Here is a 16,611-nt window from a genome sequence, read left to right on the forward strand (position 1 = left end):
TTCTTGCGATTGTTTGATCGATTCTGAAAACACGGGGAAACACAGATTTTACATGATTTAATTGTAAATAACAAAAAGCGAGTATTACAATAATAACAGTCGTAATATGTATTAGACTTAAGTTAAAGAGAGTTAGAAAATAAAATCAGTCGGTTTCCGTTAGAACGATTGGAATTCTATTGCTTGACAATCCCACTTCAACTTGTCATGTACGACACGTTGAATGAAGTTCTAAATTTGTTAAAACGATTGACACCGGTCGTGTGGAATTTTCTTCAAGTACAGAACGGTTTTTTCATGTCTGAAAAGGCAGATTCGGTGACAGAGGAATCTTTAATGTTTGCAAACAGCCTCTCACCTTCGCGCGGTTACGATCCGTTAAATTTATTCAGTCGCGCGTAGTGGTGGTGAACCACGCCACAGGGAGACGATTTATTGCGTCTATGCACTTGCGACGTGCCTGGCTTTTGTCGCTAGTTATCCGTCGGTAAATTCATGCAAACTAATTTTTCTTTTTTTCCTCAACGTTGAAGAAAATATATTTTCACTTAGGAAAAGAGGTCAGCTTAATAATAAATAATTTATCTGCTTCTCGACACGAGGTAACTGTAAATAAATAAATAAATCTGCGCAAACAACCTATAGTATAATATATAAGTTTCAAATAAATGTAAAAATCGCGATAAAAATTTTCCGTCTTTTAAAAATTACCGTATCAAACATTGACGAGTTGAACCTTGCTGAACGAAATTATGTTCGCGGAAAGAAAATGATTTTATCTTTCCGCGAACAAAGTAAAAAGCAGCAAATTTCTTAACGATATTACGGTTTCTATAGCTTGATTGTAAAGCGTCCCGTACGAGGAGGACTCGTAAAACTTAATTGCTTTTGAGCGATTAACGGCGTTAATAGCAAGTAGCGCGAATGATCATGCAGTCGTTGTCGACGTTATTTACTAGCTGCAAAGATAATATTGTTAGTTACAAACGCGGATTGAGATACGTGTTTTATGATCAACTAAATGTGAGTTGAAGTTTCAGCTGACGTCAATTATATAATTTAAACGAGTGTTATAGAATTACAGGGATGTAAAGTGCAGTGTTCTACTTTACTAAACAGTTATCGCTGTCATCAGAAGCTTACCTTTCTCGAAATTTCTTAGAAAACTGTTTCTATTTTTATTAATTATTTTGGTAAGTGTTAATAACTTATGCTACATGTATAAAATTGAAAAAATGTTATGTCGACATGTGGTTATAACTTGAATAAATTTACTTTTAACCAAATAGTTTTGAATCAAAATTTTTAATCGATACTTTTCAGTCAAAATAATCATTGCAGCATTAAAAATGTATTGTGTTAAAAATACATCTGAGTAATGAATTCGTTTCTATACATATTAAGGTTTGTTCAGCATTTTATTTACAGAAAGTGTATCTGATTTGTGAGAGTCAACTAATTTTGCTATATTATTTTCTTAACAAGCCAATAGATTAGTTGCGATTTAACAGTATTTATAGTAGTTTTCTAAAATATACAATGTACCTAACGAACTTCTCTAAAATGATTATCCTTGTTAAACTTTTCAATCTTCATGCCGGACGAATTCAAACATGAGACGTAACAGTCTGTTGACAAGAAAATTGGTTAATCGCGTTGCCTGGATCTACTGGAAAACAAAAGTTACTAAAAATGTAGATATTTATTTGATAATTGTTGCGGTGCAGACATGACAATAAGCCTCTTGTTACGTAACTTTTAAATTGAACTAATTGCTGTGCTTTCAAGTAATAAACAAACAGTTAATTGCAATTCAAACCACATTCATACTGAAGATTTTCTTTGTATGGACAATAACAATCTCGATCGAAATTAACTGCAAAGTTGTATAAAAAACGGGATTACCCCAAAATCCGGAATTCCCGGTGCAGTTAAGAAGCAAAGAAAGAATACGATCTCTCATATCGAGAGCGCGGTACGCTCTCTTACGGGATGAGCTGATGCATGAAAATCGTTACGCACGCGTTCGGGCGAGCGTGGCTCTCTCGTTTATTCTCTAATATATATATATCGAAATGAAGCAAGGTGATTTTCTTCACTATACATACGCGGCCTTGATTTTTCGTTGAGCGCCCAAGGAAAGTTGTACACTTTTTCCAATTAAAAAGCCACGGGGAATCGAGCTCGCCTCTCTTTATCGTGGATACGCTTTTTTACATGCGCGCGCTATCTGTACTCTGTTTTTCTTTCTGTCTTTTCTTCTTTCTCGCAAAGTCAATGATTTATTCCGATATACTTAAAGTCTACGGGTGGAAAGTTTTCTGAGCAATTAACAATGTATATGGTCGCAGAACTGCAATGGAAAAAAATAACTGAAATTCGTTTTAATAAACATTTAACATTTCAACGAAACTATAATGAAAAATCAGTGAGCAATGTCGTCTAAAAAGCTCTTGAAGTAATTATTTTCGTGTTTTCCAATTTTAAATTCAAATCGTCGGATCGAATTGCCTATTACCTCTTTATTTTTCAAATCCCCCCCCTCCACGTAACATACTCTTATCTCGGAGTATATAAACAGTCGCTACATATTCTACGTTACGATCGATCAACGAAACACCTTCCGTAGCTAAAGTATATAATCCGAAGATACACAAACTAGCCAGGACAAAATTGGACTCTGGCGTATATCTCATTCCGACCTTGATTCACCGAGTGCAACTTCCGGGAGACGCGTTCGGATCTGCACTTACCGGACTCGAACTCCGTGACGATGACTTCGCGCATGTTACAGCCTCAGGGCGATATATGCACAACTCTCTTCGTCCTTTTGTTCGCTGTTGCTTTGGATTAGCCATACGAAGAGAAAGAAGCTTGTTAATTGACTTTCTGATTTGCTTCCTGCCTCGCCCTTCTGTACGATAAGCGATTTCGATCTTCTTTGCTCCAATTAGCTTCTGAATTTTCTTTGCTTTAATTTCTTGACGACAGTTTGAATTTATTAAGCATTTTCTGCACTCGATTTATTAACGCAATATTCGGTGAACGCCAATGATCGAAAGTTTCTTTAAATGTTTCATCGCACTTCGCGACGTGCACAAAACATTCGAATCTCGTCTGACCAATCTCGATTTTTTTTACTTGAAATTGATAGAATCACTCAACAGTACGAGTTTACGAAACAACCGATTGTTTATCAAGCAAACGCCAGTCTACTACGATCTCACTTTCGATTGGAACTTTTTGAAAATCAAACATGAAAACAAGCAATTGCAACAAACACTAGCAAACATGAAAACAAGCAATTGCAACAAAACAGCAACAAACACTTGCGCCCTGTAAAATGTCACTTTGAGGCTCACCCTATAGGCGGGCGCTCGCGATCAGCTCACCGAGGAAGACGACAAAAAAAAGAAACAACACACTGGTAGAAGAAGATCGGAGAGCGCGATGCGTCGAAGGTGGAGGTGAGCTCGCGTCTGGCAGTTTCTCCGTGTGGCGGGAGAGAAGAAGAAGATCCAGAAGCGCATCGCTCGTCGGAGAGAGAAAGAAGCCTCCTTAACGGTATCCGCGGCTGAGCTATACTGTTACGCCGGCGCCGGCCATGCATGAGTTTAAGGCTTCCTTCCTTCCGACCGCGGGAGTGAGAAAACTTTTTCTTTTTCGGTTCGATTTTCAATCGGTTCGGATCGCGTCAAATTTCGAACCCAACATTTTCATAATGTCTCAGCAACAATTTCCTGATATTTTATTCGTAAGAGGATTTCTCTACAAAACTAGGAGAGTTGAAAAAAAAGTACGAGTAACCTACATGCTCATCGTACTAGCAAATGTATTTACGAGTGTGCTCAGTGACTTGGTGTAACTGACCCGCGACCCTGGATAGGTCTACCGATGATAAAATCTACACTCGCTACTTCCTTTCCTCTACGTCGAAGCGACAAATAGGTTTTTTTTTATTTCTATTTTCTAGAGCACGTGTTACAAGTCCGTGACCTTCGCAAATAAGTATTTTTTGTATTGGGTTGGGTTGAGTTAAATGAACGACGTATCGTTGATAACTAAATTTGAAGGTCGTTCATAAAAAGTAGTCTTTTTATATCGGCAATTTTCAACAATGAAATACGTGGTTTTCGGTGTTGTTGGATTTTGAGCTCTACTCACGACTGCACAACGTGGTCATGCATTTTAAATAACTGTGATGTACGTGTACACTTTGTCACGATGTTTATTTGCGAATAGGACAAGGCTGCTTATAACGGGTCACTCGAACATATTTTTTCAAGTTCTGAAAAATTATCGAGTTTCTAATCCAAGTCTTTTAAATTTGAGCGCAGGAAAGGAACTTGCCGCGCAACGTGAACTCAGTTTGCGGGTTATTTATAGACCTCACTAGCGCAACGAGATAATTTTTGCAACTTGAAGCGTAAACATTTTTTACGACATGAACATTTGTGAGTTAATAAATATTAGAGGATATGAATAGTATAACGATACTTTTAATGCTGTTTTGCAATTCTGCTCGCTTCAATAACTTGATTTTCTGCATTCTTCAATCTCGCAAGATCCTTTTTCTTTTCGGCGATAAACTATTTTCTAATATAATTCGGCATTCCTCGTCACACTCATTATAAGAAAAAAAAAGGTAGCTGTGTGAAACGATAAAACTAATACCGATCGAAATACCAATCTCCGATCAGAAAGTGCATACCTTAAGCTCGTAACTGGCGGCTGGCAATAACAGGTCAAGGTACAGCATTGTATCAGTGACTCGAGAACATAGTCGCCCTTCGAGTGTACTTATACACGAACGAGTGTAAAATCCGAAATCGTAATATGCAAAGCATGTCACGGTCGCGCGTGGCCCATGCGCTTAAATGCGCGCAGAATCGTGAACGGCTTTTTTTGATTTTCGCAAAGGATCCGCTTTCCGCGTGCCGTCGGCTTTGTCGAAGGTCGTTGCCAGTACTTGGTATTCTCCTCGGGGATCATCAGTTCCTACTGAATCTAGAGGTCAAATCGAGGACTCGAGTTTGACGATCGTGCCAGAAACAATTATAAAAGAAAAAAAGCATCGTGCGTCGATCGCTGCTATCCGGAAAACAATCACAAAGTCGATTACAGCTTGTTACTCCAGGCTCGGAGGAATCCGCGTAACAATATCGTCGCGATTTTCTTGCGCAAGGCGCTCGCGGTAGTAAATTTAGCGTCCAACTCGCGCCAGCTGGAAAACACGCCGACGGCCGTTACTTCATTAATCGCCCCTCTTCGCTCGTGTACAGCATCGCGTCGTAATCCTCGCGGGAGAAATGTCCTCGTTCTCGTCGCGGATCGCGTCTCTCGATATGGCGAAAACTCCATCTGTCTCTCTCTCTCTCTCTCTCTCTCTCCCTCTATCTCTCTCCCTCTCTTTTTTTCTCGTCGTGTCGTGTTCGAAAGCGAGGTTGTCGCTCGTGCAATTGCGCTTAATTCCGTATTTTCTCCTTGTACGAAGATTGTTTATATATCGCCAGAGTTTTCTTTTTGGGATTCCTACGGATTTTCTGAACTATTTTTGCATGAGGGGAAATACCGCTACGGGATATGTCGAAGGTTGTAAATCGATCGAGTTCGTTGCGAAAAAAAATAGCAACTTGAAATGTAAACCTGTCGACTTTATTGCTGCGCGCGAAGCAGGTTCGAGGTGAATTTTTCCTCCTGACTGAAAAAGGAAAGGATGTGGTTGTTTGAATTATTGCCCTGAAAAACATTAATTCGCAAGAGTATTTTTTCTAGTTTACCTGCAATTCACCAAAACGTATTTACTTGAAGCGTAGATTTGAAATGCAAATACCGCAGACAAAAGGAAAAAGGGAGATTCATTAAAAATCTCATTTACTTTCTACAGCATCGCGTGGCAAAACATCGCAAACGCCAGCGGGAGCCAGACTTTCATCGCGCGCGCGCGCGCGCCATTCTCCGGAATGTTGCTTCTCATTCTGTCGAACGCGATTCCAGGCTGACGCGCAATCATCGTCATTTTATAACGAAGCGGCGGCGCACCGGCAATCCCAGAACTTTAGCGGCTCCAATAATTTAGGAATGGCAATCGGAAGAGGCGACGATGCGCGAACTTAATGGTATATCGCGTGCGCGGAGGATGAAAGCTATCGCGCGTCAAAGTCTCTCGCTGCGCTGCCGAGGCAATCGCACCGACTTCCTGCTGTTATATAGCTTTCTATCTTCTCGGCGGTGGCGTTCGATATTTGAATATATCGGCGACTACATGTGTACAATCCTCCGTGCATCGATGCGCATCCGATTCACTAAGACGAACCTTCCTCTCGGTATGTTTTCCTCGTACTATGCGCAAGATGTTGTCATTTTTCTCACACGGAGACCAGAAGCATTTATTATTTTTGAGATATTTCTGTGGCATTTTTATCCTGACCACAAAACTCATTTATCACAGCACTTATATTTTCAATGACGAGACCATCGCCTTCAAATATTTGCTGATTTTTTCACATTATCAATCCTTTATTTTTTATGCAAACTCACCATCTCGAATAGCGTAGCTGTATTCAAATTTTTGCAAAAGATGCGCGCAATCTGCTGAATCGACAAACGGCAGTGAGTGCACCACCGTTACGCACATATACATCAAACATTCAAGAACTCATCGAGTTCAGTGACCGTCGTGACAATAAAACTACGCAATTAAAAAAGAAAAAAAAAAGAAATAAAAGCGAAAACGGCATATGCATGTTAGGCAGCTGCACACTATAGTAAAACGAACGCCAGGTGTTGCGCGTTACCTTAGGAGCCTAAAGGCGGAAGTCAACCGAGCACCTGTTACGAGTCGCGCACTTTGCCGAGATTAAAGGTTCGCGCGTTGTTCTTTTTGTCTTTTATTCTTTGGTGCGCGCTTAAAAGAGGTGTTAACTCAATGGAGAGTACAGGCAATTTTTGTTCGCGTTGGTGTCTGTTTGATTGGGCCGTTCGCGATTGACAATTGAAAGCGGTGTGATTTCTTAAAATTATCATTTACGTAAGTTTATCCGATTGGTGAATGTATAAATATTACAACTTGGTAGACAGTTTACGTGATGATATTTTATGGACGTTGCACATTCTGTTTTTTCTTTATTATTGTTCGTATTACTACCCGTGAAAAAACAGAGCATTATTCATCGCAAAGTGTTTTTGATTATCATACTTTGTCATCTATGGTAAAAGTTTGTCGTGCCCTTTCAACGATAATGAAATCCATTACAAATATCGATTCATTATGAATCGTATATCGATTTACGTTGCCTCTAATCAATAATAATGAGCCCGAACTACAATGCCAAAAACCAAAATTAACGACTTGAAATAGCGACGAATTACTCAATTGCCATCGATAATTATCAAATAAGAATGAAATAAAAAATTTCTTCTCAACAATAGCAGTCATAACACCAACAATGAACAATCATACACAACACACTCTACGGTTAATATCCGTGGTGCATCGTCCAAATAATAATGCTCAAGCAGCGTGTGCAATTTTTTTGCAGTCACAGTGTTGCTTTGAAAATCACGTTTGATCTATGTTCGCGTGAAGTTCATTAAGCGAAACTCCCGCAAATGTGGCTCCTCGGTAGATCTTTCGATTGTAAGGTGGTTGTGGAAAGTCATTAGAGTCATAGTGATTTTCTGCCCTCCCGTGTTTAAAAATTACATAGGCCGCGTTGTCGACTCTGTGTAAATACAACATAACGTTAATTACACAGTCTGTTTCGCTCGAAAAGGAACGTCTTATCGGAATCAGCCAGGGAACTACTGTCGCTTCTGACGCAATTTCAACTTGTGCGCGCCAGCGTGTTGTTAATTTCTTTGTACTCTTGACACTGAACTCGAATTCAAGGTATAAATCACGCGTCTTGTGCTTACAAGTGGATACGTACGATTTCCGTGAATTTATGACAACAAAGTCTTGCAAATATATTTGTCCAAATTTACAAATATAAATGTATTGAATTGCAATAATTATAGAAAATTACTTCACTTCTACCACCATACGGTTAACAGTTTGTCAATTTCATTTGAAAAACAATGAATATTTCGGTTTCCAAGATTAATATTGTTTTTACACATTGAAAGTAATTCTACGTTTCAAATCATTAACGTCATGCGATATGAGTAAGTGAACCGGAAGATTTGAAAAACATTGAAGCATCAAAATTTACTAAATATGCTCTATTCAAATCAGACACTAGCTCTGCTTGATTTGGAAAATAATTCGTTGAATAGACGTAGAATTGCGTTTTCGGTTTAAACTAGAACTTAGATTATGAGATAATCGACTAATGGTGATTAGTGCTGTCAGACTGAATCGATAAAAATTGATTACAGGTCTTTATTGCAAAAAAACACATAATAACAGAAATACTGAGCAAAGTTGAAGACGTAAATTGTCCTTTATTCAATATGTTGACCGAGATTTTTTAATAATTTAAAAAAATGCCAATTTCAACAATACAGCTTGCATATCAAATTGCAACAGTCAGTTGAACGCATGCACTTACAACTTGTTAAACGGTGCAATTGACCCGGGCTTAAATTGCCGAAAAGTAAAAGTGCGCTAGACATTTATCGTAGTGCCGGCTCGGCATGCAAAGCGAAATCCAGCTAAATTGTATCCATTTCACTAGCTCTTACGAGTCCTAAAAGTAGCGCTCGTCGAAAGGAAAAATCGTCTTTTATCGCCGGGTTGTTATACAACTGCGGCAGCACGAAAACTTTACCGGCCGCGAGACTCTCGCGGGGAGTCCAATTTCACTTCGCGAGCCCTGCGATCTGTGATAATCGCGCACTGCCTACGAAATTGCACTTTTCATCGCGTCTACGACTGAACGAACGAAAAACGAATCTTACCAAATCTACAATTCAACGTTGTTCGCTGATTGGCCTTTAATTGACTCGTTCGAAAGAAGCGTACGACCTAATTTTTCGGCAAAGCGTGACCGTGAAACCAGACGTTCCCTTGTACATGTGTATTACATTCATCTGTAAACACATATATGATATGCAAATATAACGGGAGCTGCGACTTTGTTAATAGCACGTACTCGCGATTTTTTTTTACTCGCAACTAATGTCGCGCTCGCACATAACTACAACGGTTTACATGAGTTTCACTATTTTCATCGCGATCAAGTTTGTGCTGAGCTTAATGAACATGATTTTGTCACTCGAAACTGTCGTTCCTCTCGACGTATTTTGGGAGATTTTCACTGTAACGTATCAAGGAAAATTTTTAAGGGCTCTGCGCTTTGAAACTTAAGCTAATGACCGGTTTTCTACCGAATGGTAAATACATGTGGCAAATTTTAATGCTCACTTTGGGTTTATATTTGAAGCTTAAAAAGAAAGTGACGTTATTCGTAAAGAAAACGTTGTGTTAGACAACTTAAAGGCAATAAATTCTTTTTTGGGAGCAGACATAACGTTGGCTCAAATTTTTCCAAACATTCAAAAATCATTGGTGAAATTTAATTTTCAAAGAACGATACTGCTGTTTTTAAAATCCGAGAACTTATGTATTTGAGTAAACAGAGTCTAGTGTGACAAAAGAAGCACTCCTTTCAATCCATTCTTTCTTGCATAGAATATTGATCAATTCAGTCAAAGAAAAGATCCAGTTCACGCCTTAGGCGTTAGCACACAATCAAAATGACAGTCTAACTTGGAAAGCAAAAGACATTAGAGACCGAAAAAAATATACGCAACTACGTCAATGAAGCAGCTCGTTTTCTGGATCACAAATTTGAAAAATCAATTACTCATTGGTGTTGGGTGTTAGAAAGTATAGCTGCCTAGGAAACCCGATAAAAGTATGATGTAAATGAGGCAACATTATCGGTTTACGTTTCTATTGGAAAGATAAAAATTAGGAGTTCCTTAGGAGAGAAAGCGCTAAATGTTACGGTCATAGATATGCAACCTTGAGCCTCATTGTTGAAGTCATCGGCTGTGACGACGAAATTGTTCACTATATACTTTTTTCCATCGATAACGAGCCGCGGAAAATTGCGCTGGTACCGAGTACGAACGTTGCCTGGATAATAAACCGTCGTGGTCGCACAGAAAAACAATGCGAATAACGAGTTCCATTGCAAAGTTCGAGCGACTCGTTAAGAACATAATTTTTTTATTTCAATTTGTCGGAAATCAAGTTTTGCCGCAGTTGAGCGAATGACGCAGAGTCCTAAAATTGAAAACGATTTTTACTATATTTTCAGAGTGTAGATAAAAAAATGTTTTCGATCATTTCGCGAACGCAGATGTCAATGACGGAAACAAAAATTTAACAAGTATTTTTAAAATAATATTGTTATACGTAATCTTATTAACATTGAAATATCGAAATAACTCTTGATGATTAAATTATACCAAAAACTGTGGAATGTAACATATAAGGAAAATCCAATTAGTGCTTTAATACTAAAAAACCACTAAGTAACACTATTCAACTAAAGAGTAGGTCAGCTGATCGGTTGAGTCGCTAATACTAAAAATAGTTATTGATTCAATGCAATAGAAACCCCAGCGTGTTGTGTAAGTTTATAGCGCCTGGCGAAACTTTAGCAAAAGGCGTGTCATTTAAATTCTTAAATATTCTTTCCACGTGATTTTCAAAAGCAATTACGAGAAAAGAGTCACATATTTTTCTCGTAATTTCAACGTCTTAAAAGTTTTACCCACTTATGACTTGAAAATAAGTCAAAAATAATTACGTTACTAATTAGTCCCTCCGAAAAATTTTCGGCAATTATTTGCGGTCGATAAAGAGCGAAAAATGTCAAGATAATTGCATATTAATGCTCGGCCAGTCTAGATAAATTACATCATCTTATGGAAGAATATGATACTGTAAGTTTGTTGCATTTCCACAGGTGTTGGTGTAATATTACTCATTTCAACTATTGGAATCGTAACTTTTTAATATACTCGAGCAAAAGAAGAAAGTGAGTTAAGTAAGAATTATGAATTACTGCGCATTACTTTTGAATTTACAGAATTGAAATAACGTTATCTGAATAAAGAAGATTCACTGAGATAATGTATTCAGGAAACAAATTTCCGATAACAATGACTATAAAAATCACCATATAATACGTGAGAAAAAAAACGAGGGAACTTTTTATCATTATAAATTATTAATGAACTAACCTTGAATAATAGTTAATAACTTGCATTTTTATACGTGTTATTACACGCGAAAATTTGATTTTCTCGTAGATGGAAATTAATTGTATCAAAAATTATATTTTAATTTTTATTAGAGGCGAAACAATTGCTCATTTGAATTTTACAATGCATTCGAATTCTAAGCAGGATTATTTTGTAGTCTTAATATTAATGATGAGAGTCTTATTGATCTCATTTAATGACTTCACATTTCTTGTGATTGAATAAATTAGTAATATCAACCTGCAATCAAAATAAGCTTGGATAAAAGAATAATAAATAATTCAAGTCACATGTTAGTTGCTTATGTACATATATCATATTTATTGCTTTCACAAAGACCTTTACAGTATATTCACATGTATAGATTGTCTTTGCATGAGCTTTGACACGACAAGAGCTACGTATGTATAACATATATACTTTCACTTTATATTCAGTATTTATATTTTTTTGTCGTAACATGGTTTCATTATTTTAATTTTATTTAATTAAATATACAAGCGTTTCGCTAACACATGCAAAGAACAAGGGGGAATAAGGGCAAAAGGACATGAAATTGCAGGCACATACGTTGCGGTTTTTTCTCATCTCATTTTTGATTCTCGGCACGCGACTCATCAGTCAAGCCTCACCGCAAATCAATACAAAAGTGAGAGAGATACATATATAAACAGGAAATCATCGTAATAAAGGTAGGCGAGAAAAAGAAGTATATTATATTAATAAAGAGGACTCGTTCGCGTATGATTCGATAACTCGATAACGATATTTTTCATTGCCAAGGAATAACTAGTATCGTTCTTTTGAAATTCGCTTTAAAGTCTACAAACTGGGGATATACCTTTGTTAATCTAACGAAGAAAAAGATTAGTCACGGGTATGAGATACTACTCGTAACGAGAAAATAAAAACAACATATGTTTTCTCTATATCTTTCCAATCTCATTGGCATCAACGTTCAATATCAACGTTCGCTAAAATTATAAGTTGTCTTGATTTTGGCTATACAAAACGCAAGTATAATATTCCTTAAACATGAAAAATGCAATAAAAAGAGAAAAAACACGTTCTTAACAATCTAAAACAAGAAAAAAATCTTTCGTTGGAGTCTATTCGAAACGTCCGAATGGCACATTTCAGGGTTTCCCATTGAATTTTTTCCGCGTAATATTTGTTTTTTCTTTGTGCAAAATACATGTGTAAACACAAAAAAGGGAGAAATATCTCGCGACCGCGCGCATGATTCGAAAGTCGCTCCTTTCTAAAACGTCATTTTAATATATATGTATATATATGTATATATATATGGCCTTGCGCGGGACACATTGAGCTTTGAATACTGTTCGCACGCACTTACATCTTAAATGCACTTTGTATACACACTTCAAAAAAAAAAAAAAAAAAAAAACTGGCACGCTAGACGCCGAGATTATCGAGACGCGCTGCGCGGCGAAGAAGGCTTACGTCACTTCAATTATTTCGCACTATTATCGGTAAGCCGAGCGAGGAGATTCACCTTTCTCTCTTTCGCAACGCCGATCTATAGGAGAACACTAACAAAAAAACAATACACGGCGTCTCAGTCATTGCTCGCTCGATTTTTCATCTAAATAGTTACTTGAAAGTAAAAGTATGCGTACATTATAAATGCGTTTACAAGACTATTTTGCATTTTCGGATTATCGTCTCGTCTAGAGACGCAGGTCTTCGAAGTAAGTACAGGATTGCAGTTTTCAAATTCGTTTTTCGATATCAGCCCGGGAACATTGGTTCGAGTATGGGAGAATTAGCTTAACGACACAGTAAAAATAAAAAAAAAATAAAAAAATAGACAAATATCGGTTCTCCAAACATCCATCCACAGAGTCAGCTCTCTCAGACACACACACACACACACACACAATACACGTACACTTGCGAACGAAGCCGTTATCCCCGAGAAAGAGAGGGGGGGGGAAGAGAAGGCGCGCGAGAGTGCCTATATAAGCATTCCATCGTTGCTCTTTCTGTGGGTTGCTGGTACTGGTGCTGCTGCTGCTGCACCGTTAGCGCCTCGGCCTGGGTAAGGGCTGCTGGTGATGGTAGATGGCGTGACCATTGCCGTTCTTCATGATATGCTGCGCCGCAGCTGCGTCATCGATGCTCAGACCAGCGACCATCTGGGCGATCTCGCGATCTTTCTTGGCCTCCTCCTTGCTGACCGCTGGACCACCATTTTGAAAGCCGAGCGACGCCAAGCTGCCGTGGCTACGGCTGCGGTGCTCGGCGCGAATGCTGTACGAGAAGGCGCGCTCGTTGAGGTGGCCCTTGCGCCGATAGATGCCCGTGCCGAAGCGCGACTCGTTGTCCGGGCTGTCGGAGTTGCGCGGCTGCTCGGCGGCCGTGAGGTCGACGTGCGAGGCCGCCATTCGCCGCGAGTGCATGCCCAGAGTGGACGAGTCCAGGGCCGGGTCTTGGTGGTGACGGCGGCCGCGGTTGCCGGTGGTGCCGTAGTAGACGGTGGAGGGCGGCGGCGGCGGCGGCAGGGGCGCGTATATCGGCACGATCGGCGCGGCGGCCGGGATCGGCCTGATGCCCCGCGGGTGGTGGTGCGCCTTGCGCGGTAGCGTGGCCGCGGGCACGAGCAGCACCGGTGCCGGCCGCGCCAGGGTGCCGGCGACCGACCTCGGCGGGTGCGGGTAGCCGTGCGGCGGGGGCGGCCTCGCCGGCGGGTGGCCCAGCGTGTGGTGGTGGCCGTTGGCGTACACGAGCTGCTGCGCCGCGAAGTGGTGCGGCTCGTCGCTGCGGCTCTTGATCTTCTTGAGCTTCTTGGCGGCCTTCTTGCGCGAGGGCGTCTCCTCGGGCACGAGCAGCGGCTGCGCGGGCGGCGGCGGCGGCGGCGGCGGCGGCGGCGCGATCAGCTGCCGCGGCCGTGAGCCCTTGGTGCTGCGCAGCGTGCCCTGTTCCTGGTACAGCCCGTCGATCTCGTCGCGGCCGCGCGCCCAGACCTTGTGGTTCTCGTCGCCGTTGTAGAGGCTGCTCGAGTCGTCGTCGTTGGAGCCGGTCTCCAGCTTGGAGACCGGCGAGCCGCCGTTGTTGTCCGCCAGCGTGGTGCTCGAGCCGCCGAGCGTGTGGTACAGGCTGCCGGCCGACTGGGGCTGGTGGTGGCCGTTGCTCTGGCCGTTGCTCTGGCCGTTGCTGAGCTGCTGGTGGCCGTTGGTGGGCGTAGCGGCGCCGCCGTTGCCGCTGCCGTTGCAGCCGGGCTCGAGGCCCCTGGCGAAGCGGCTGTCGGCGTAGGCGTGGAAGCAGCAGCGGACCAGGGCGTTGGCCGCCATGTCGCGCTTGCAGATGAAGGCGTGGCACTCGAGCACCTTGATGCCGGTGGTGCGCCGCAGCACGGCGGCGAAGAGCGGCGGGTGGTTGGCGCTGGGCGTGCGCGCGAACGGCGAGTCCAGCGGGAAGAAGCGCGTGGCCGTGGCGTCGCTGCTCGGGCCGGCCTTGACGTGGCGCACCGCCGCGCAGTAGTGCAGCGACTCGATGGGGAAGAAGCGCGTGACCTTCTTGCGGTGCTCGTCCACGTTCTCCAGCAGCAGGCCGTTGCTCCAGACGCTCAGCCAGGAGTCGATGCCGCGGGCCCCCAGGGCGCCCTGCTCCGGGTAGAGCTCGCGCAGCGGCTCCTGGATGCCGAGCAGGCCCTCCTTGCTGGCGTGCGGCACCGAGCTGCCGAGGTAGAGCACGCGGCAGCGGCAGTACGGCGTCGACGACTCCTGCCCGGAGCCCCGCATCTCTGGGCCGTGCGCTCGTCGGTCGTTCGGCGGCAGCGAGGTCGTTCACTCTCACATAGGCACACCGACGCACTCACTCTGCGGAGGCTGGCTGCTCGAGATGCTGCGGGCCGGTCGGGGAGAGCAGGCCAGAAAAAGCTCGCCGCTCCTTTCACTGCATATCGCGGCTGCGGCGCGGCGCACACACGGCGCGTTGACGAGAGCGCGATGACGTGGCCGACGCCAAGACGCTCCGCTCCTCACTGAGTCGCGCGCGACGCCGCTCGCTCCGACGACCGACGGCGAACCCGAGAGAGGTGGAAGGAACGCGGCTCGCTCGCTCGCTCACTCGCTCACCTGCCTACCTGTTTCTCGCGCAGGCACGTATTGCGAGTTCCAGAGGCCCCCTTGGCTGCCGCGCGCCTCTGTACGTTCCTTGCACCGAGCCACTTGCCGTCGTTCATTTGCATATTTAGCGCGGGCTTTTTTCCAGCTCCGCGGCTCGAGCCGCCGGGCTGCCTGTGCCCTGCCACTTTTCCGTCCCTTTCCTTCTTTCCTTTTCCCGTCTGCTTTCACTTTCTAACGCCACGACAAAGGGCAACTATTCCGAGAGACGCACCTGCGCGCGTCCGAGGATCCGCTTGGCGAATCCTTGACCCCCAGACAGGGTCAGTTGCGTCATTGCCAATTCTTTTCCTTTTTTTCTCGACAATTCGAGCTGCTTTTTCCGCGCGCGCGCGCGCGCGTGTGCGTACGCGGTACGCGGATGGAATGCTGTATAGAGGTATAAATGTCGGAGCGACCTGCACTACTGTTGCCTCTATGACGAAAGTGCTTTTCCAATGCGAATGTGTTCGTAAATACAGCAGCTGCTACGACCAGAGATCGTGTTATTCAGGCGAGAGTTCGAATCTTGTACGCTGGGTCTATGTGTGTGTGCGCGCGCGCGCGCGCGTGTGTGTGTACCAGCCATTTGAAAAGTTTTATCCTCCGAGGATCGCAAAATTTACGGCCACTTTCTACCACTTACCTTTTACGCGGGGTCTTTGATGAATGATAATAAGTTAGAGAAATATATCGGAAATCATTGACACCGTTGCACGTAAAGTGTGTGCGCGTGTAGATTCTTAAATTTTTATTTAACACATATCACAGACGCAGCAATATTTGGAATATGTCAATCAGGCATGTTTGAGTTCAAAATATAGGTCGCAGTTTTTACGGTCCCACACGCATCGTTAGCTTCGCTACTTCATTTGTTCACGAGCAATAGAAGAAAGAGCAACACGCTCTAGCCTATCGCGTCGGACATTTCACAATTAGTACAATATAGTATCCGTCTTTCACGCGTAATCCGATATTTCCATTTCTCAAAGTTCCACAGCTCTAATCAGACATGGTTGCGCCTCCGAGCGGAGTCCTCGTCGCTCTTTGGGATAGAGAGATTCATCGCGTCAAACAAAAATTACTCGCGCGCACGCGAGACGCAAGATGCGAGACTTTCTAAGGCACAAAAAGAAGAATGTTTAGTATGGTCTTCATCAGAGAGGCCTTTGACCGCATGCGACACGTTACATAAAGATACCACAAGCACGCGTGTGTACACAAGAGCCGAGGTGATAATATTCCCTTAAACGATAGAATCACG

At 42.7% G+C, this 16,611-nt stretch overlaps 1 protein-coding gene across 1 annotated transcript; it reads right to left on the reverse strand.

Moving 5' to 3' along the window:
• Positions 1-11,468: 11,468 nt before the first annotated feature.
• LOC131672604 (uncharacterized) lies at positions 11,469-15,207 on the reverse strand. Its single transcript, XM_058949945.1, has one exon. The coding sequence runs from the start codon at positions 14,982-14,984 to the stop codon at positions 13,266-13,268; it is 1,719 nt and encodes a 572-aa protein (XP_058805928.1). The 5' UTR covers positions 14,985-15,207; the 3' UTR covers positions 11,469-13,265.
• Between the last annotated feature and the right edge of the window lie 1,404 nt (positions 15,208-16,611).

Source organism: Phymastichus coffea, unplaced genomic scaffold, assembly GCF_024137745.1.
Source record: "Phymastichus coffea isolate CEN01 unplaced genomic scaffold, Cenicafe_Pcof_1.1 PCOF00155, whole genome shotgun sequence".
Lineage (NCBI taxonomy): Eukaryota > Metazoa > Arthropoda > Insecta > Hymenoptera > Eulophidae > Phymastichus > Phymastichus coffea.

Coding starts and splice junctions, on each gene's coding strand:
- LOC131672604 (XM_058949945.1), bottom strand. CDS start 14,984: ATGCGGGGCTCCGGGCAGGAGTCGTCGACGCCGTACTGCCGCTGCCGC.